This window comes from Macaca mulatta, chromosome 1 (genome assembly GCF_049350105.2).
Source record: "Macaca mulatta isolate MMU2019108-1 chromosome 1, T2T-MMU8v2.0, whole genome shotgun sequence".
NCBI lineage: Eukaryota > Metazoa > Chordata > Mammalia > Primates > Cercopithecidae > Macaca > Macaca mulatta.
Genome location: NC_133406.1, coordinates 178,027,641 through 178,049,285, shown reverse-complemented (window position 1 = coordinate 178,049,285; position 21,645 = coordinate 178,027,641). Strand labels below are relative to the sequence as shown.

Here is a 21,645-nt window from a genome sequence, read left to right as displayed (position 1 = left end):
CATAGGCAATACATTAAGACATCGTCTTTAAAAAAACAAAGTTATTAATCTCTTCTTTTTGTTAAATGTATATTATCAAAATTGTTACACTAAGCTCACAAACTTCAGAAAAACTTATGATGGGTAAGTTGCTTGTGACATTGAAAGTATTTAAGATTCAATTCTGTTTGATCCTAGAAGACCACATATCCATTGTTCCTTCAGTAAACACATGATAAAGAGCCTAGAACAGAGAGACAGAGAACACAGTGGAGAAAGGGGAGTGAAATGTCTTTAATGACACTTACTATATGTGGGATTTTGTGATAATATACAAGGATGATTAAGACATATAAGGTGATGCAAAAAAACCATATTAACAATTATAGTGACAAAAATAAGGAGTACATAATTATACGTTGATTTATACAGAGTACCAAAGGAATACAGCATTGAGAGCTGTACCACTACCCGAGGGAATGGAGAAAGGCTTCAGAGAGAAAGTGTTTTTTGGGATGGATCAATGTTTCCAAAAGAACCGAAGTGCAGTTTGAGAAACGCATACTTAATTAATTCTTTTCCTCAACTTTAATAATAAATTTACTCAACAAAAAAGTTTATTTTTTGACTTGTAAATCTCTTAAAATCATAAAAAAGTAAAATCAGCTTTTAAAAACAGGTAGTCACCATATCATTGAATGTGCAGTTTATAATACAGCAAAGTTAAATACAATTTCAAATTACCTATTAAGTTAGTTGCTCATTTCTTTGATTTCATTTAGCATTGATGTAACTCAATGTGGAAGAAGGTTACATTCGTGCAAGTTAACATGGCTTAATGATTAACTATATTCACCTGCCAACCTTGCCTTTTCTGTGGCAAATATTGGTATATATAGAGTTAAGAAGTCTAGGTCTGCTTGCAGAAGAACACAGTTCCACGTTGCTTGAAATTGAAAATCAGGATAAAAATGTTCACAATTAAGCTCCTTCTTTTTATTGTTCCTCTAGTTATTTCCTCCAGAATTGACCAAGACAATTCATCATTTGATTCTGTATCTCCAGAGCCAAAATCAAGATTTGCTATGTTAGACGATGTAAAAATTTTAGCCAATGGCCTCCTTCAGTTGGGACATGGTCTTAAAGACTTTGTCCATAAGACTAAGGGCCAAATTAATGACATATTTCAAAAACTCAACATATTTGATCAGTCTTTTTATGATCTATCACTGCAAACCAGTGAAATCAAAGAAGAAGAAAAGGAACTGAGAAGAACTACATATAAACTACAAGTCAAAAATGAAGAGGTAAAGAATATGTCACTTGAACTCAACTCAAAACTTGAAAGCCTCCTAGAAGAAAAAATTCTACTTCAACAAAAAGTGAAATATTTAGAAGAGCAACTAACTAACTTAATTCAAAATCAACCTGAAACTCCAGAACATCCAGAAGTAACTTCACTTAAAGTAAGTAGAAAATAAAGAGGGTTCATGTTTATGTTTTCAATGTGGAACATTAAAAAAAAATATTTCTAAGGCATGCTACTTGAAATACTTTGTTGCATTGTTGGAATACTTTTTTTTCCAAGAAAAATAATCTCCAGAAAATAAAATTTCCCATTATAATTTTGTTAGTTTTTGTTTCCCTAATGTTATATATGAAAACACTGAAACTTTACATTTTATATGAAAATTACAAATTGGTTAAGTAACACAATCTAGAACACTATGTCATTACACTATTGCAAATTACTGAAGGTAAGTAAAATTTTTTAAAAATTTAAAACTATTCTCTAGTGTTTAAAACAGATTAAAGTAATACAGTAAATGGAAAAGATTTATTCCTATTAAAATATGCTGGGCTTTTTCTCTTAATTGAAGTTCAGAAAAACAAATCTTAGAGATAGCACAATTTAAATAAAATGTTAAGAACAAAAATACATGCTATTTGAAAGAAGCATACAAGGGGAAGGAATTGCCAATATTCATTTTTCAAATCCATTATTAGTTTAAAAATTTAGATTATGATAGTGTTACAGGAAATTAAAACTCTAATAGAAAAGAAAGAAGAAAGTAACTTATAACCAATCTAATCTCTATATTCAGAGTTTTGTAGAAAAACAAGATAATAGCATCAAAGACCTTCTCCAGACTGTGGAAGAACAATATAAGCAATTAAACCAACAGCATAGTCAAATAAAAGAAATAGAAAATCAGGTAAGTCAATATTTTAATGGTATGTCCCATCTTTCACACAGGTTTGTAAAAACATTGAATCCTAAAATTATTTACAAGCTTTAACTGGATCATGAGTAAAATGATCACATCAGCCTAACTGTTAAAATTGCAGGATCTGAAGCTAATGAACTACCTGCATTTAAACCATGGCTCCAAAACTTTGTGTGACCTTGAATAAATTACTTCACCTTTTTGTCTCTCAGTTTCCTCACATACACTACAAAGATAGTAAGAGAACTTATAGGATTATTGTAAGAAAATAATTAATTCATAGCAGCCAATGTCATCCTATTAAAATTCAAATTAGATCATGTTTCTCCTTGCTCAAAACCACACAATAGCTTTCCATCTCACTCATATTGGCTCTTTAGACCAAGATTACCCGACCCTTCATCATCTCACTGACTTCACCTCCTCTACTCGTCATTTTGATCGCTTTACCGGTATTCAAACACATCAAACATGCTGCCACCTCGAAGCCTTTGCCCTTGTTGTTTCCTCTATCTGGAATGCTCTTTTGTCCTGGTATCTACAGGGCCCATTCTTTGATCTCCCTTAGGGTCGTTATCAAACATAAAATTCTCAATGAAGATTTCCAAGGTCACTTAACCAAAAATTACAACTGCCTGGTCCCATCCCTGAAAACTTCTACTTCCTTAACTACTTTTCTCCTGCACACTCACCTTTATTTAACATAAATTTTAGTTATTTATCTCTTCTATTCCTGCACTAAAATGTAAGCTCTGTGAATACAGGGGTTTTTTTCCATTATCTTCATATTTTCCATTATTTGTATATACTCCAGAATATAGAATACTGTATGGCACATGCTAGGCATTTCTGTTGAATTAATAAATGTAATGTCATATTCACACAGAGTGTGTGCTATAATTATTATTACTTGGATTACTAGAAATAGTGTGCCTCATAATTAAAGGTCAACATTCAACAACATAATTAATCTACAATGTAAACAACTGGTGAAGTGAGGGGGGAAGCACTTGTTTAGAATAAAGCTATGTCAGAATCTAAGTATTCTAATATACAGTAAATAGTTAAAAAATATTAATAATACTCTTAAACAGTCATTCAAGAGGATTCAGAAAAAATAATATAAACTCAGAGAAACTGGTAAACAAAATCATTTTCAAGAGATATAAAACAAATATTATTACCAATTTCCACTAAACAAACATAATTTTAGTAGTGCTGCTAAAAGGATTTTTACCAACTACTTTTGGTTTCCATACTTTCCTTCTTATGATGCTATTTTTCTAAATTCTTTTCAATTATATCTTTTACTATGATTAAATGAACCTGCTCCCCAAAGCAATATGTTACTACAGTAATATATATTCTGTCTAAAAATAAAAATGTGTGAAGAAACCAAAACAATGAATTTCTGAGTTGGAAGAAGAGTTAGATCATTTGATTTAACTTTCTCATATTTAAATTAAAAAAACAAAACTCTAAAAATTTGAGTAACGTTAAAATCACATAGTTACTTAGTAGAAAAGAGTAATATCCAGCAAGTAAACTTTACAATAGATCCTTTTAAATAAGGTCCTAGGAAATGTCATTTATGCCAGGATCAAAAAACTAACACTAATAATGCAAGATATTATATATTCTGCTTTTCTTACTGTCAATGAGAAAAACTATCATTCAATAAATTGCAAACCCAACACACTTAAATAAAATGTTATTGCAAAACTAACGATAAACTACTGAATATATGGAAAGTAAGCAAATAAACTTGCCAACCTGCCAACATCTACAGATGTGTTTACAGGTCAAAAATTATCAAATTATCAAGAAAGCCAGGTTCAAATTATGTATTATGTCTTTAAAGCAGGTCTGAAGATCAGTAAGACCTAAAACTGAAAATTATTGAACTTAAAATCTGAACAGAATATCAAACATATTCTATTCATATAAAAAAAAATACATTACAACATTCTAAGCAAAGCAGTCTCTACTTTTGGCCTTGTTCTGTTTTCTGACCAATGTCTGCTTTTTTGCCTTGTTTTATTTTTTTAATTTATTAAATAATGTCCCTGATTAAATATTTTGAGAACAGGTAATCTGTACAATCTGAATAACACTGTTTATCTAAATATCAAACACCATAACATTATGAACTGAAAGACAAACTGTACTTTTGACATCCTTACTCAGATCTCCCCTAATTATGTATTCAGTATCATTTTAAAAAACAGATTTATATTCTTTTATCAGCTCAGAATGACTAATATTCAAGAACCCACAGAAATTTCTCTATCTTCCAAGCCAAGAGCACCAAGAACTACTCCCTTTCTTCAGCTGAATGAAATAAGAAATGTAAAACATGATGGTAAGACACTTTGGTGGGTTTCCTTCTTGAAGCTATTATCAAATTCCCTATTCTTAGGACTTGTTCTAGACTAAAAGATTAAGAGATAGCCATCAAATACAATGGATCATCCTAAATTGGATCCTGGGGTTCTTCTTCTACCCTATAAAAGATATACCTAAGACAATCACAGAAATATAAATATGGACTTGATTATTAGATAATATAGAAGGTTTATTAATTTTCTTAGACGTGATCATGGTATTGCAATTTTAAAGGAGAACAACCTCCTGTTTAAGAGATACATGCTGAAATATTTAAGGAGTTAAAGGTCACTGGACTCCTGGCTGGGTGATAGAACAAGACTCTGTCTCTAAAAAAATAATTTTTTAAAAGAAAATAGTTTGGTAAGAATGATTCTTACATTCTTAAATAACATGCCATCGAAGAAAAATGCTTTAACATAAACATTACTGGAAAAAATGCTACATTTGCCACAATTTCATAAAATGTCAAGTGAAATCTCAAGCTCCAAAGACATTATTCCTATTACTAAATCTGATGTAATAACATTTTATTGATTCTAGGCATTCCTGCTGATTGTACCACCATTTACAATAGAGGTGAACATATAAGTGGCATGTATGCCATCAGACCCAGCAACTCTCAAGTTTTTCATGTCTACTGTGATGTTGTATCAGGTAAAACCTGTCTAAGGAGAATAGACAGTAGTTAGTTCAAGTTACTCAGTATGTATTAGGAAGATTAACCTGTTTATAATTGTTTTATACATATATATATATATGAAATATATGTAACATGAGTATTAGTATAAATCTAATACTTTTATCTTGCTTATTTATGTATTTACTCAATATTCTCCTTTTCCTCTAAAATAATCTGAAGTGACTATTATCAATAAGTTTACTATGCCAAAATTCATTAATTGCCCTTCACTTAACTTTTTGGGACCATAATAAATAATAAAATGTATTGCCATAACATTAATAAACTACCTTGCAAAGCCACCAACTAAAATCAAGCAAACAAACAAAAAAGTGTTATTTACATCTGTCAATATCAATCTACTAAAAATACATGATTTCATTCATTATATTCAGGTAGTCCATGGACATTAATTCAACATCGAATAGATGGATCACAAAACTTCAATGAAACGTGGGAGAACTACAAATATGGTTTCGGGAGGCTTGATGGTAAGGTGACTACATTCAATCATTCATTCATTTGCTAATCTACAAATATTTACTGAGAACCTATTGTGGACTGGGCATTAGGAAAAGTAGTAATGAAGAAGCAGCAGTCTCAGCCTTCATATAATTTATTATCAAACAATTACACATTTGTTAGTAAATTATTACAACTGTTATAATTTGATTTATATTTATCACAGTTACATGTCTGTTCTTAAATATACTTATCACAATTTAATTTGATGGCTTACAATGATCATAACTATAATTATTAAAGACAATTCTGATTAAATGTTATATAAGTAGTAACTGTTACAAATAAGCTGTGAAAAGAACCACTTCTAGCATTAGTCACTCTATTCTCTCATTAACGTTTTACGTATCAATTAATTGGAAGTTAAAAGGACCAAGAAACTCATACAGTATAAATTTTAAAATTTCAATTATTTAAATGTAATATATAGAATGTGTGGCTTATAATGAATTAGTTAACTCAATGCAAATTATTCTGATTACAAAATAATGTTAAATAAGCAAGATAAAATAACAGATGTTTAAAATCCAAAAAGCACATACAAAAATCCATGAATGATGTCTAAGTACTCACTTATAAAGTAGAAGACATTCATTATTATATCAAATTTTTAAATGCTCAGTACTATTTGCCCATTTAAAAATTTTGTATTCAAATTACCCGTTAAAGCCCTACCTAGATGGTATACTCCGTGATATGTTTTGTAGCTCCAAATCTTCTAATAGTGAGTGTAACCCCAAAATAAAAGGCTGACAGGTAAGTTAAGAATACTCACTTAATTCTGGTAAGAAACTAACCCATTTGTACTTGTATTTACCAGCAATCCTTAAAATGAAGCTTGCTACTAACTCAATAGCAATAAGACAACAGTGACTGTTTAATGAAAACAGTAATTTATTAAGCATTTTACTAAATACTTTAATAAAAAGGATTGTGATAAAAAGTCTATTTATATTTGTTATTTATGTTTTTAATTCCAAATAAAAATAATTTTTAAAATTATAGAAAAAAGTTATTAAGAACCATGCTTTTTCATTTAAAATGATTTTTAAAATTTATTCCTGTCTTTTTCTACAAAGAAAACATATATTAAGCAAATACCAAAGGCCAGGTTTAGACTTATTATTACTCAAGTCTCTGGGAATACTTAACAAAAATCTCTTGACTGTATATGGATGTTAATAAATACCTGATAGTAAAGTTTATCCATATAAAGACTTACAAGAAAATATTCCTCTACCAATGACGAGACTTTAAAGTATCTATAATAATGTAACATATTTCACTGGTTAAATATGTCTTGTAATATGCATTATAGAAAGGATAATCTGACTTTCAGTTCTATTAATATTTTTAACATTATTGTGCATATAGATATCTTCAATAAAATTGTTTTAAAAGGTATTATTTTAAGATACTCTAAAATGATCAAGGGATTCAAGACTAAACAACTCAATTAGTTGCACCAATAAAAAACACTTAAAAAAACAGTGTCCAACCTGTAGTTAATAATTCACAGATTTTTAAAACTTTTCTTTTCAGGAGAATTCTGGTTGGGCCTAGAGAAGATATACTCCATAGTGAAGCAATCTAATTACGTTTTACGAATTGAGTTGGAAGACTGGAAAGACAACAAACATTATATTGAATATTCTTTTTACTTGGGAAATCACGAAACCAACTATACGCTACATGTAGTTAAGATTACTGGCAATGTCCCCAATGCAATCCCGGAAAACAAAGATTTGGTGTTTTCTACTTGGGATCACAAAGCAAAAGGACACTTCAGCTGTCCAGAGAGTTATTCAGGTATCTTTTTCTGATAACAATACTTTATTTTCATATCTTCAAAGTATCTGCCCACATTATTAGCTATTATCTGCAATGACAACTTTTAAAAATCCGAATCCCAAATAAGCGTTTTCTTTCTAGATGAAAACCTCTTAACTATAATGAAAGTGTTCATTCTAGTTCAACCAGGTATTTTACCTCTAATCTTCCTCAGATTTTCTATTTTTGGTGGTTTACAGATTATTTATAGAGATTATTTAAAACTGGGACTTATACAGATTATTTAAAACTGGGATACATGCATCTAAAACACTATAATATTTATTAAAAAGGAAGATAAACTCATGGGGAAATACAGTAACTACATACGAGTCTGTACCCACTAAACTGCGTATCTATCTCCTTTAGGAGGCTGGTGGTGGCATGATGAGTGTGGAGAAAACAACCTAAATGGTAAATATAACAAACCAAGAACAAAATCTAAGCCAGAGCAGAGAAGAGGATTATCCTGGAAGTCTCAAAATGGAAGGTTATACTCTATAAAATCAACCAAAATGTTGATCCATCCAACAGATTCAGAAAGCTTTGAATGAACTGAGGCAAATTTAAAAGGCAATAAATTAAACATTAAACTCATTCCAAGTTAATGTGGTTTAATAATCTGGTATTAAATCCTTAAGAGAAGGCTTGAGAAATAGATTTTTTTATCTTAAAGTCACTGTCAATTTAAGATTAAACATACAATCACATAACCTTAAAGAATACCATTTACATTTCTCAATCAAAATTTACAACACTATTTGTTTTATATTTTGTGATGTGGGAATCAATTTTAGATGGTCGCAATCTAAATTATAATCAACAGGTGAACTTACTAAATAACTTTTCTAAATAAAAAACTTAGAGACTTTAATTTTAAAAGTCATCATATGAGCTAATATCACAATTTTCCCAGTTTAAAAAACTAGTTTTCTTGTTAAAACTCTAAACTTGACTAAATAAAGACGACTGATAATTATACAGTTCTTAAATTTGTTGTAATATTAATTTCAAAACTAAAAATTGTCAGCACAGAGTATGTGTAAAAATCTGTAATATAAATTTTTAAACTGATGCCTCATTTTGCTACAAAATAATCTGGAGTAAATTTTTGATAGGATTTATTTATGAAACCTAATGAAGCAGGATTAAATACTGTATTAAAATAGGTTCGCTGTCTTTTAAACAAATGGAGATGATGATTACTAAGTCACATTGACTTTAATATGAGGTATCACTATACCTTAACATATTTGTTAAAACGTATACTGTATACATTTTGTGTATTTTAATACTTAATACTATGAAAACAAGTAATTGTAAACGTATCTTGTCAGATTACAATAGGAATGAACATATTGGTGACATCGAGTTAAAGTTTATATTTCCCCTAAATATGCTGCGATTCCAATATATTCATGTAGGTTTTCAAGCAGAAATAAACCTTGTAACAAGTTACTGACTAAACAGCCTGACAAGTATGTATATATGTTTAAAATTCAATAAATAAAGACCCAGTCTTCTAAATTATAAAAATTTAAATTAGTCTTGCACAAATTAAATTATTCATCACAAAAGATGTATTGTTATTTTTAAGTCATTTAAGCCCTAAATCCCTAAAGATTAGATACAAATTTTTTTTGCCAGAGTATAAATTGTCAGAATTTATTTTTAAATATATTTTTTAAAACTACCAGTAAGAAATTTTAAATTAAACCCATTTGTTAAAGGATATAGTGCCCAAGTTATACGGTGACCTACCTTTGTCAATATTTAGCATTATGTATTTCAAATTATCCAATATACATGTCATATATATTTTTATATGTTGCATATATAAAAGATATACACGATTTATGTGAATCCTATGTAAATATTTTGTTCCAGAAAAGTACAAAATAATAAAGGTAAAAATAATCCATAATTTTCAGGACCACAGACTAAGCTGTCAAAATTAACACTGATTTTTTTTAGGGCCAGAATACCAAAATAGCTCCTCTCTTCCCCAAAAATTGGACAATTTCAAATGCAAAATAATTCATTATTTAATATATGAGTTGCTTCCACTATTTGGTTTCCTTTAAAAAAAAAAAAACACTCTCATAGGACATGTTTCATTTTGTTCCTTTTAGGAGTAGTAAATTAGATTTTTTCCCCATACAAAGCTTTCTTTTACCAGAAAGATACTTCTGGCAGAAGAGGAGAAAGGAGCTCTTTTCTTTATGGTTCACACGACTGTCTCCTGTCCTCACTACTTTGCTTAAAGTGCTCAAATTCCACCACTAACTCACAGTTGTCTAATCTAAGCAAAGTCTAATCCCCTTTGATCTCTGAGTCTACCTTCCCTTTCATCTCTCTACTACTTACTAATGTGAATATCTTTTTTTCAAACTTGACCTTCATTTTGCTTTCACAATACTATACTCTCCATGGATTTTCCCTTACTTGAATCCATCTTTATAACCCTATTCCTTTCTCATATTTAGTACTGTGGGCCAATGGACAACCTTTAATCATCTTTTCTACACTGACTCTCAGACATTCTATCTGCTCTCACGGACTCATCTATGTACCATGAATAAAGTTCCAAAATCTACGTATTCATCCTAAGTCTCTTTCCAGTTCCCCTTCTTACATTGCCTATCTGCCATTTCTCCCTTTAATAACCTATACTTCACTTAAATTCAACATATCAAAAATAACAGGCCGGGCACGGTGGCTCATGACTGTAATCCCAGCACTTTGGGAGGCCGAGGCGGGTGGATCACCTGAGGTCAGGAGTTTCAGACCAGCCTGACCAACAGGGTGAAACCCCGTCTCCACTTAAAATACAAAAATTAGCCAGGTGTGGTGGCATGTGCCTATAGTCCCAGTTACTCAAGAGGCTGAGACAGGAGAATTGCTTGAACCCAGGAGGCGGAGGTTGCAGTGAGCTGAGATCACACCACTGCACTCCATCCTGGGTGACAGAACAAGACTGACTCAAAAAAATAAATAATTCACCAGCCCCTGACTGCTACTGCTATCTCTTTCTACCCACCTTTCCCTCCTTTCGACTCTGTCACACCATCTTTCTCACTTCTTTATATCCATTAATATGACCAGCATGTTCCCAGTCACAGAAGCCTGAAACCTGGAAGACATCTCTAGCTTTTCCCTCAACTTCGTAAACTACTTCTTTTGTATAAGCCACCAAGTTCAATACAATCTTCTCTTGAAACATCTCTTAATCTTATAAGCTTTCTTCCCCAAAGTCTGTCTTTAACTTGAGTGCTAGATTATATTAGTCTCCTCTTTCCTCCTAATTTTATGTCCCTCTCCCTGTCAATCTTCTGAAAAGAAATTTGTAATGGCTGCATACTGCTTGGACCTGTGTCTTTCAAGCTCATCTACTGAAGAAGTATAAGAGCAGAGGATAATGAAAACAAATCCTTTTAGGTTCTAGAGTTACAGGATAAAATAACTTACTATATGCACAAATTTCTTTCAGAATCTTATTGGATCTTAGCTTAAATCTTAGAATTTTACTTTAAAATTGCATGTGAATTGTGTTTTATACTTTATAAATCTATCTTCATGTCTGCAGTGGCTCACCTGTAATCCTAATACTTTGGGAGGCTGGGGCGGGAATACTGCTTGAACCCAGGAGTCCCAAGATCAGCCTATGCAACATGGAAAAACTCCACCTCTACAAAAAATACAAAAATGAGCTGGGTGCAGTGGCAGGTGCCTGTAATCCCAACTACTTGGGAGGCTGAGGCAGGAGAATCACTGGAGCCCGGGAAGTCGAGCCTGTAGTGAACCATGATCATAACACTGCATTCCAGCCTTGGTAACACAGTGAGACTCTGTCTCAAAAAAAATCTTCATATAAAAATATTTATTTTCCCCCAAGTATTCTAAAAAGTGATGCTCCTAGAAGATGTGTCATGTTTATCCTGAGGACTTGCACGTCCCATATAGTTCTGCCCTCACAAGAATGCATATGCCAATTAGAAGAGTATAGGCCTTCGGAACAAAATCCAAAATCCTTCCAGTCTCTATCACCTGGCCCCAAATTGCCTCTTTAGCCATTTTTTTCCACAACACAAACTTTCTGTTCTAATCAAAATTACTTTTAAATATTTCCTCCACACCTTAATGTATTCCATTTGTCTAGAATGTCTCCCCACATGTTTCTGATTGGCTAGATTATGCCGTATTTTAAGGTGCAGATATCTCAATTCTTCCACAAATATTCTAGTAAATGGCAGCTCATTCCTCTGAAACCATACAGAATTACCGTCCATACCGCTCAAATGGCACTTACTAAGAAAATACAGAGAAGTAAATATGGCAAATCATCATAATAAAAATTCTGAAAAATAGTATTAAAAGCTCCAAAAGCATCAAAGATAGTCGTTTCACTTGATTTTAGTGAATTACTGAAAAACTCCTATATTAAGAGTTTATTTTGAACCAGTATGAATTTTACTGAAACCAATTACACATGTGTCTCATTATGGGGTAACCTAGTGTAATCTATTTACATACACTGTGTCATCCTGGAATCACCATATTTTCATGCTTGTATCTTTACTTCCTAATAGCATAACTCATAAACATCAATTAACTCATTCATTAATTTTAGAAATGGTATTCATTAACCAATATTTATTGAGCATCTACTATTTGCCTCCTTTAAAAAATGTATTCCAAATTTGTACTCATATATACTCTACCTTCCGTTGTAAGATAATCAAATTTCCTCGTGATTTTTTCCCCATCACTAATAGCCATAAACACTGCATTTATGTATGTACTACTGAGTGATTATCCAACACAGCCGTTTTAAAAATGAAAAGAAAGTGACCAAACAATTGGCCCTTTTATCAAAGTCCAAAGTATCCTTATGGCAAATCAACTAGGGTAAAATTACTTAACTGGTGCACAGTTCAAGGTCATGAAAGTAGCACTAACAATCCCCTACTACAACCCTTAATAAAATGAGGTTTTAATAACATTTTAGGAAATATAAAATAAACTTAAGGATTCTATCTAAAACATAAAAGCTGTTTTTTCTAAATTCATGTTTAGTCCTAAGAAAAGTCATACATCTAATAAAATGATTGGGTATGTAATTTGAAAGAGCAATAAATTACAACCTTGAAGATGTAAGGTTGTAGCTATTTATCTTCAAATACGCAGCCAAACCTCAGTTTCCTCACCCAATAGATGGGAATAATAATCCTGTCACATCTATTAATACTTCATGGGGTTTTAATCATCAAGCCAGACACTGTATTTGAATAGCTTCATGAACTATAAAGTTCTAAACAAATGTATACACTTTTTAAAAACAGGATCTTCCATATCATTGTTCACATTCCTTTAGTAAATAATCCCTACAAACGCTTCCTAACTGAACATACTATAATCCTCAGGAGAGAAGAACAAAACTGCGCTTCTCACAGTTTGCATCTGTTTCTGGAACTTTACTCCTTCCCTTTGCAATCTAAGATAACACTCCATCACCTTCAGATGCAAGCCCCTAACTAAATTTCTGGGTGGCTATGTTAAAATGTTAAGAAATAGAGCTCTTGACTCAAGAATTTTTTTTTTTTCCGAGATGGAGTCTCGCTCTGTCACCCAGGCTGGAGTGCAGTGGCACTGCACAGTGAGCAGAGTGATCTCAGCTCACTGCAGCCTCCGTCTCCTGGGTTCAAGTGATTCTCCTGCCTCAGCCTCCTGAGTAGCTGGGATTACAGGTGTGCACCACCATGCCCGGCTAATTTTTGTATTTTTAGTAGCAATGGGGTTTCACCATGTTGATCAGGCTGGTCTCGAACTCCTGACCTTGTGATCCGCCTTCCTCGGTCTCCCAAAGTGCTGGGATTACAGGCGTGAGCCCCCACACCTGGCCGACTCAATTTTTATAGTTAAAATAAACTAGGACCAATTAGATAGAATAAAAGTCAGAGTGGTATAACAAGGACAAAACCAAAATAGCAGAGTATGTGGCAGTAGCTTGAGCCATCTACAAACTCTAAAAAAAAACCAAAAACCAATACTTTCTAAAGCAGATGACCAAACACTTGAATAGAAAAGTTCCTGAATTTTCAGTAACGTTCAGCTGAAATTTATACTTCCTTAAATTATGAATGTAGTAAACCAACCACAGCAGTATTATTATTATTATTATACTTTAAGTTCTGGGATACATGTGCAGAACGTGCAGTTTTATTACATAGGTATACACGTGCTATGGTGGTTTGCTGCACCCATCAACCTATCATCTACATTAAGTATTTCTCCTAATGCTATCCCTCCCCTAATCCCACCCCGACAGGTCCCAGTGTGTGACGTTCCCCTCCCTGTGTACATGTGTTCTCATTGTTCAGCTCCCACTTATGCGAACAGGTCGTGTTTGGTTTTCTGTTCCTGTGTTAATTTGCTGAGAATGATGGTTTCCAGCTTCATCCATGTCCCTGCAAAGGACATGAACTCATCCTTTTTTATGGCTGCATAGTATTCCATAGTGTATATGTGCCATATTTTCTTTATCCAGTCTATCATTGATGGGCATTTGGGTTGGTTCCAAGTCTTTGCTATTGTGAATAGTGCTGCAATAAACATATGTGTGCATGTGTCTTCATAGTAGAATGATTTACAATCCTTTGAGTATATACCCAGTAATGGGATGACTGGGTCAAATGGTATTTCTAGTTCTAGTTCCTTGAGGAATCGCCACACTGTCTTCCACAATGGTTGAACTAATACGAAACATACATATTTTTATATCACTATTACAGACATCTCAAAATACTGCTGATGCTTATTACTATTTAGAAAATACAATAGTTTTTGAACCTGAAGCCCGATCATGTTATTTAATTCATTAATAAACACATATATCACAACTTTAATATTTTGATAATTTTAATTCAATGTAACTGATTTCCTTTGTTATTCTATATATTTTATGCATTTAAAAAACATTTAAACATTACAGATTGAGTATCCCTTATTCAAAATCCTTAAGACCAGAAGTCTTCCAAATTTCATATTTGTTTTGGATTTTGGAATATTTTCATTATACTCACGGTTGAGCCACCTCAAATCTGAAAATCCAAAATGCTTCAATGAGATCTTCTTTGAGTATGATATGGGTACTTGAAACGTTTTGGATTTTGGAGCATTTAAGATTTTGGATTTTCAGATTTGGGATGTTCAATCTATATTCCAAAAAAGGGTATCCCAGGATTTACAAGACAACCACGAGGTACTATGGTACACACAAAAAAATTAGCAGCCTATGTTCAAAGGACCTACTATCATGTAATAACCTAGTTTAAGAAACATGAATTACATTGCTCTCATGTCATACCATCAATAATACACATATTCTGACTGGCCAAGCTCTTCCTTGAAACAATATTTTAGGGAAAAAAATTTAATCAGTATTGAATAAGCTTATTCAACTACTCAAGATAAACTAATGATAGTGAAATTCTAAAGAGATCATAAAACATTTCATTTGTTATTGAGGTTAACTTTTAAAAGTCCTTATCTGGACGGGCATGGTGATTCACGCCCGTAATCCCAGCACTTTGGTAGGCCGAGGCGGGCAGATCACCTGAGGTCAGGAGTTCATGACCAGCCTGGCCAACATAGTGAAATCCTGTCTCTACTAAAAAAAAAAAAAAAAAAAAAAATTAGCTGGGTGTGGTGGCTTGCACCTGCAGTCCCAGCTACTTGGGAGGCTGAGGCAGGAAAATCGCTTGATCCTGGGAGGCAGATGTTGCAGTGAGTCAAGATCACGCCACTGTATTCCAGCACAAACACAAAAAAAGTCCTTATCTGTTAGAGATACATACTGAAGGATTTTCAAGTGAAATGATATGATGTCTAGGCTTTGCTTCAAAAATATTACCAACAAAACAAAAGACAGGACAAGCAACAGTTAAAACAAAAATGACAATGCAAGTTAATTAACCCGTTCTGTAACGAGAATAAATGGACAAAGCAAAGGAACAACACAGACTGGGGCCAGTCAGGGGGTTGGGGGCGAGGGGAGGGGAGGGGAGGGAGAACATCAGGACAAATAGCTAATACATGTGGGGCTTAAAACCTAGATGATGGATTGATAGGTACAGGTACAGCAAACCACCATGGCACACATATACCCATGTAACAAACCTGCACATTCTGCACTTGTATCCCTGAACTTAAAGTAAAATAAAATTAAAAAAAAATTAATCTGTTCTCTTTACTTTTAGGTGTATTAATTTTAGGTGTAGGTGTACTAATTTGCTCTCTTTACTTTTGTAATTTTCCATAATAGAAGTTTAAAACTATATTCAGATTAGATCACAGAAAATAGATTTACTAAAATTTATTAAGAGATATATGGGCATATTCCTAACAGACCAAAATCCTTTTGTTTCTCACCCTGATAGTTACCAGGTCTGAATCACTGTATTTATTCTTACGTTCTTAGTAACACCATGTTTGCTAGATACAGTCTTTCAAAAATACTAAGTAGAAAAACATACATTCAACAGGTGATTACAACTAAGGCCATTATTGGAAAAGCCGCTAACTCTAACAATCCTGCCAAGAATACCATGTGTTCTGTGGATGTATCTCTTAAAAACTGAATGTCAGTAAAATACATAAGCATTTGCTCAATTAATGTACCTTGATCTATTACAACTCAAATACAACAGTGGTGATCAAGTAACAATTTGGAACACAAGTAACATTGCATACAATCTATTACCTAACTTTCAGATGATTTCAAATATCCAATAAAAGATTTTTTTCACCATTGAGAAAGATCTTTATTTGGTTTACTTAATGTTAACAATTACACTAGTACTTTTTCTAAAATACTGTGACAGGGTAAGTACTTCCTTGATAAAGCAAGAATTTGATGTAAACCCCATTTGTATGGTGCAGTAAGAAACATGTCATTCATTTTCTGATTGTTAGAAACTACCATATATTTGTGTATCTTCATTTACCCCTATAGAGAATTTGAAAAGATCAGGTCCCTCTTCAGTTAACCCTATGCAAATAAATTTGACCAGCTGTGTGTGGGGGTAGGGAGGCACGGGGAACGACAGAGTTTGTTATTTAAAGGTGAAAATCTCTAACTTCAGGTATAACTTAAATAACAGATTTAAGTCTTTAAGAAGACTCAATATCTTCAAAAGAACATTTTTAAAAGTATACATAATAAAAGTAAATTAAACTAATATATACTCCTTTAGACAGCTTTCTCTGAATTGTCTGATAATGAACATAAAAATGAGAAGTGAAAGGTGTATAGGAAATGTGTCACTTTCAGAATACAGCTGTCTTTCCTATGATTTCTCAACTCAGTCAAATGCTTCAATGATGTCCATTCATTCCCCCTGTATTCAGACAGTTTTTTATTTTTTCCCCATGAGACCCTTTACAATCCTCTCAAGTTTCTTACTAAAACTAAATACAATATGCAAATATTTTCTTAAAACACACATGAACAATGCTTAAATTCCTAGTTTTTTCAGATATAAATTTGAACCCTCTGGAACTTCAGCTTTGTCATCTATAAAATAGGGATAACCATATTGGTTCTGTGCAGGCTGCTATCAGAGTTAATAAGATAATGGCCATATATAAACTAAAAGGAGCCCTAGTGTCAACTTTATCTTCCTTTTTTAAACATTATTCACTGGTAAAATGTGTACACAAATATTTGTATAGTGACCACTGGTATGTATTATCAGAAATTATGGCTTATCCTAAAACATTCCTGAGAAGGCAAAAAGAATCCAAATGAACTAAAAGATTATCATTACCATGATCCAGCACAACCATTCAGTTAGCAAATATTTATGGAAATGTCTGTAAATTGTTGATGATATTTGTATATTAGCTGTTAGCTGCTGAGGTTGTCATACATCCCTCTTTGTCAATCCAAAACTATTTCTATCTATGCTAGGTTTTCTAGATACGCTAAAGGTTTTTTAAAAAAATAAACTATCAGTTCCTAAACATATAAGCTGTCCATGAGACCAAGTTTTTCTAACAACATCAAATAGAGTAAACAACCTTTAATGATTTGGTTTTAAGGTCCCATGGACATTGATGGTTTAAGTAATAATATAAAGCAGGGCAATATTGACTCTGATAACTTCCCTTTTAAAATAATTCTCTTATCCAATTATATCCCAAATGCCTAGTACCCTCATGCTTTTCAAACCAATCTCTCTCAAGTTGTATAGTGCATGAGTAAATGTAATCTAATCAAGCCAAAAACAATAACAACTTCCATTGAGCATTTAATATGTACTGCATTACTTTGTGCCATGTACTTTACATGTATTTAATCCTCATAGATTTCTAAGATATAGGTACCTTTATTATACCCATGTTAAAGGAAGGAAAAATCATTCCTCAGTTTTAAATACAGTAAGTCCTCACTTAATATCATACATACTGTGACACTGGATAATGTTCTTGGAAACTGTGACTTTAAGAGAAGGACTTTAAGGACCATGTGCAGCAGATTTTTGAATATCATTTTGTTCAGCATTGTTTTGTTGTAACATTGATGAGAAAAAAAATGGTTTTGTCACATGTCATTTAGCTTAATATCTTAGTTTCCAAGAACCTATTAACAATTTTAAGTGAGAACTTATCGTAATTCTTAAAAATGAAACATGGTTACAAAAAATTGGTTACAAGAGCCCATCTCCCAATTTTTCATAAGCTACACATATAGTCATACCATTTCAAGTAACACAAAAATTGTTTCTTTATGTAATTTGGAGATCGATTATTTTTAAAAGGGAATAGTCAACTTTATAATCATTTTTTTTAAAGAAACTATTTGGCAAAAAAAGTAACAACAGGAAAAAAGTCAACAAAGTATAGTAATCACAATTCTACTTCTGAATTTTCATGTTGTATCTAATTTTCTCTACTTCGCTGAGGACACTCTTATAGTAGAAAATTATTAATCTCTTTCTTAAACAAAATAATGCATCTTTTTTGCTCCAACAGCTCTCACTGGTACATGCCACTAACAGAGAGCACTAGGATCATTTCCATAAACTAAGAAACTTAGTACCCTTGACATTCTATATCACATTTCATCAATGTCTGTTAACAGATTAAAGCATTTTATATAAGTTCCTTATAAACTGTACATAAGGAGGAATAAGGTTATGTAAGACCCTAATTTGAAATCAATTCATTTTGATGAAAAACATTAAAGCCTAAATCAGTATTCATGTTCAATAAATGTTAAATAGGTGTAACTCTAATGTTTATGATGAGCTTAGCAAGTTCTATTACTCTCTGGAAATAAACTGCTCACTCATGAGAGAAAAATGGCTATTCTATAAACATTTAATGAATCCTTTTTTAAAAGCTTCTTGCCTACAATATTATTTTTCCTAATAATGTCTGGAATGAGTATTAACTCTGTAATTAACAGAATGTTTAGATACAGTCCAAACTAAAGGCACTGAGATACATTAAATGATCTCTCAACATCATTCTCAAATTAATATGCTATAATTCATTTTTATACTTGAAAAATTTAACTCCCAGAATAGAAACTAATTATAGTTTTTGGACTATCAGTTAGCCTTACTAATAATAACCACTTCAAGTGATAAAGCATTCCACCCTAAAAACCAAAAGCAAACCCAAATAAACAAATGATCTTAAACAAGCATTAATACATGTTTACATAATTTCCATTAAACTCAAAAAGCAAAACCATACTAACTTATAATTTATAAAATCCCCGTAAATCATTCAATGTATGAACTTTTTATCTCCTCCAGAAGAGGATGTTACATTAAAACTGGATACATCCTTAAGAGAAAACAAGGTGCTACCTTATTTGGCAACGTATCTTCTCACTTGGTATGAGTGCGCTACTCGATTCCCATTCAAGTTCTGTAACATGTCTAAATTATCTATATTGGCCCTATTTTCCATTAATTCACAGACAGGATACCCTAGAATCCATTTATATCAAGTGTTTCACTTACATCAATTGTAAGACATTAAAAAATATTAAGCAAATATAAATAATGGTGTAGATTTTGAGGCTAATGTAAGATAAAGGTGTTCTGGTTAGTTTTAATAAAAAAATAGCAAACAATTCTCTACCAGTAAGAAATTTTATTTTTATTCAAATTACATATAATTATGAATGCTAGATGTCCTACCATACCAAAGGATGAAGAACACAGAAAATGAAATAAGAAGGTTTGGGTTCAAGTCCAAATAAGTCTCTTAATTCAGCCTTCTGTCAGTGTAGAAGTGGAGATAATAATACTGCCAGAATTACATAATGTATAAGATTTCTATGAGACTGAATAAACTAATTTAAATGAAATTGTATTCTATAAAGCACTAAATAAATGTCATCATATCAATATGTCAATATGAAATCGCAGAACACCAATGATAAAGAAAGTAATTCAAAAAGTCTTAGGGAAAAATAAGACACAAAACATTAGCAATCAGTATAATATTGGACTACTCAAGGGTACTACTTAAAGCCAGAAGACAGTAGTTATATTTTCAAAATTATGATAGAAAATGACATAGAATTTATAATTTTATACCCGGCAAAACTAGTAATTTGAGAGTAAAGGTAAAATAAAGATAACGTCAGACATAAAAGAAAATTTACCTCCCATACATCCTACTTAAGAAAGATACAAATCGGCCGGGCGTGGTGGCTCAAGCCTGTAATCCCAGCACTTTGGGAGGCCAAGACGGGCGGATCATGAGGTCAGGAGATCGAGACCATCCTGGCTAACATGGTGAAACCCCGTTTCTACTAAAAAATACAAAAAAAAAAAAAAACTAGCCGGGCGAGGTGGCAGGCGCCTGTAGTCCCAGCTACTCGGGAGGCTGAGGCAGGAGAATGGCATGAACCCGAGAGGCGGAGCTTGCAGTGAGCCGAGATCCCGCCACTGCACTCCAGCCTGGGTGACAGAGCGAGACTCCGTCTCAAAAAAAAAAAAAGATACAAAAGATACAAAAGCCTTTCAGTGAAATGAGTAAACTAAGGAAAATATATGAAAAATAAGGACTCTATTGCAAAAAAAAAAAAAAAAAAATGCAAAGAAAATTTCCAGGATAATAGTAAATAGGCTCTAAGATGACAATTGTACAGTAAGCCTAAAAAGCCTACAAAACTTCCTCTGCAAGGGAGGAAATAGTTGATTATTGATGTATTTCACTGTACTATAAGAAGTTTTACAGAGAGTTTTAGCGCTAACACATAGAAAAGGAGCCAAATCATGCAGTGTCTTATAGACTATTAGAAAAAATTCATTCTTTTTCTGCTTGTAATAGAAACACTGGAAGATTTCAGACAAAGGAATGAATGATTTGATTTACAATTTTCAAAGAATTATCTGGCTGGCTGTAATATTGAGAAGTGACTGAGACAGAAGTAGAAATAAGATAGCCAAATTAGAAGGATAGCAAAATTCGAGATCAGAGGCTGTCCAATATTGTAGCCTTTAGCCTCAGGTTATTAAGCACTTGAAATGTGGCTCATCTGAATTGAAATGTGTTTTAAGTATAAAATACACACCAGATTTTGAAGTTAGCAGAAGAGAAGTAAAATATCTCAATAATTCTTAACATTTATTACATGTTGAAATGATACTACTTTAGATACACTGGTTTAGATGACATATATGATTAAAATTAACTTTACCTGTTTCTTTTTTTAAAGTAGCAATTACAAAATTTTAAATTGCAAATGTGGTTCCCATTATATTTCTGTTTGGCAGTGCTGATCTAGATGGTGACAGACTAGAAGTTTTAAAAGGTGGAAGCAGTAAGCAGTACAGACCAGGATATATTTTGAACGTAGAGCCTATGTAACTTGTTGGCTAAATAAATGTGAGGGGTAAGGAAAGGAAAGAAATCATAACAATTCCAAAAATTTTGTCCTCAGGAACTCAGTAAATGGTGGTAAAAATATACCAGGATGGCAAAGTCTAGGAT

The 21,645-nt window shown here is 32.4% G+C and overlaps 2 protein-coding genes across 15 annotated transcripts in view; one reads left to right on the top strand and one right to left on the bottom strand.

Annotated features, from left to right (window-relative positions):
- DOCK7 (dedicator of cytokinesis 7) overlaps window positions 1–21,645 on the bottom strand; it is a 227,342-nt gene that overhangs the window by 137,635 nt on the left and 68,062 nt on the right. The window lies entirely within an intron of this gene.
- Window positions 856–9,162, top strand: ANGPTL3 (angiopoietin like 3). Its single transcript, XM_015141187.3, has 7 exons — window positions 856–1,445; window positions 2,085–2,195; window positions 4,455–4,569; window positions 5,136–5,249; window positions 5,670–5,765; window positions 7,339–7,605; window positions 7,996–9,162. Exons 1-7 carry the CDS (start codon window positions 951–953, stop codon window positions 8,178–8,180), a joined length of 1,383 nt encoding a protein of 460 aa, XP_014996673.2. The 5' UTR covers window positions 856–950; the 3' UTR covers window positions 8,181–9,162.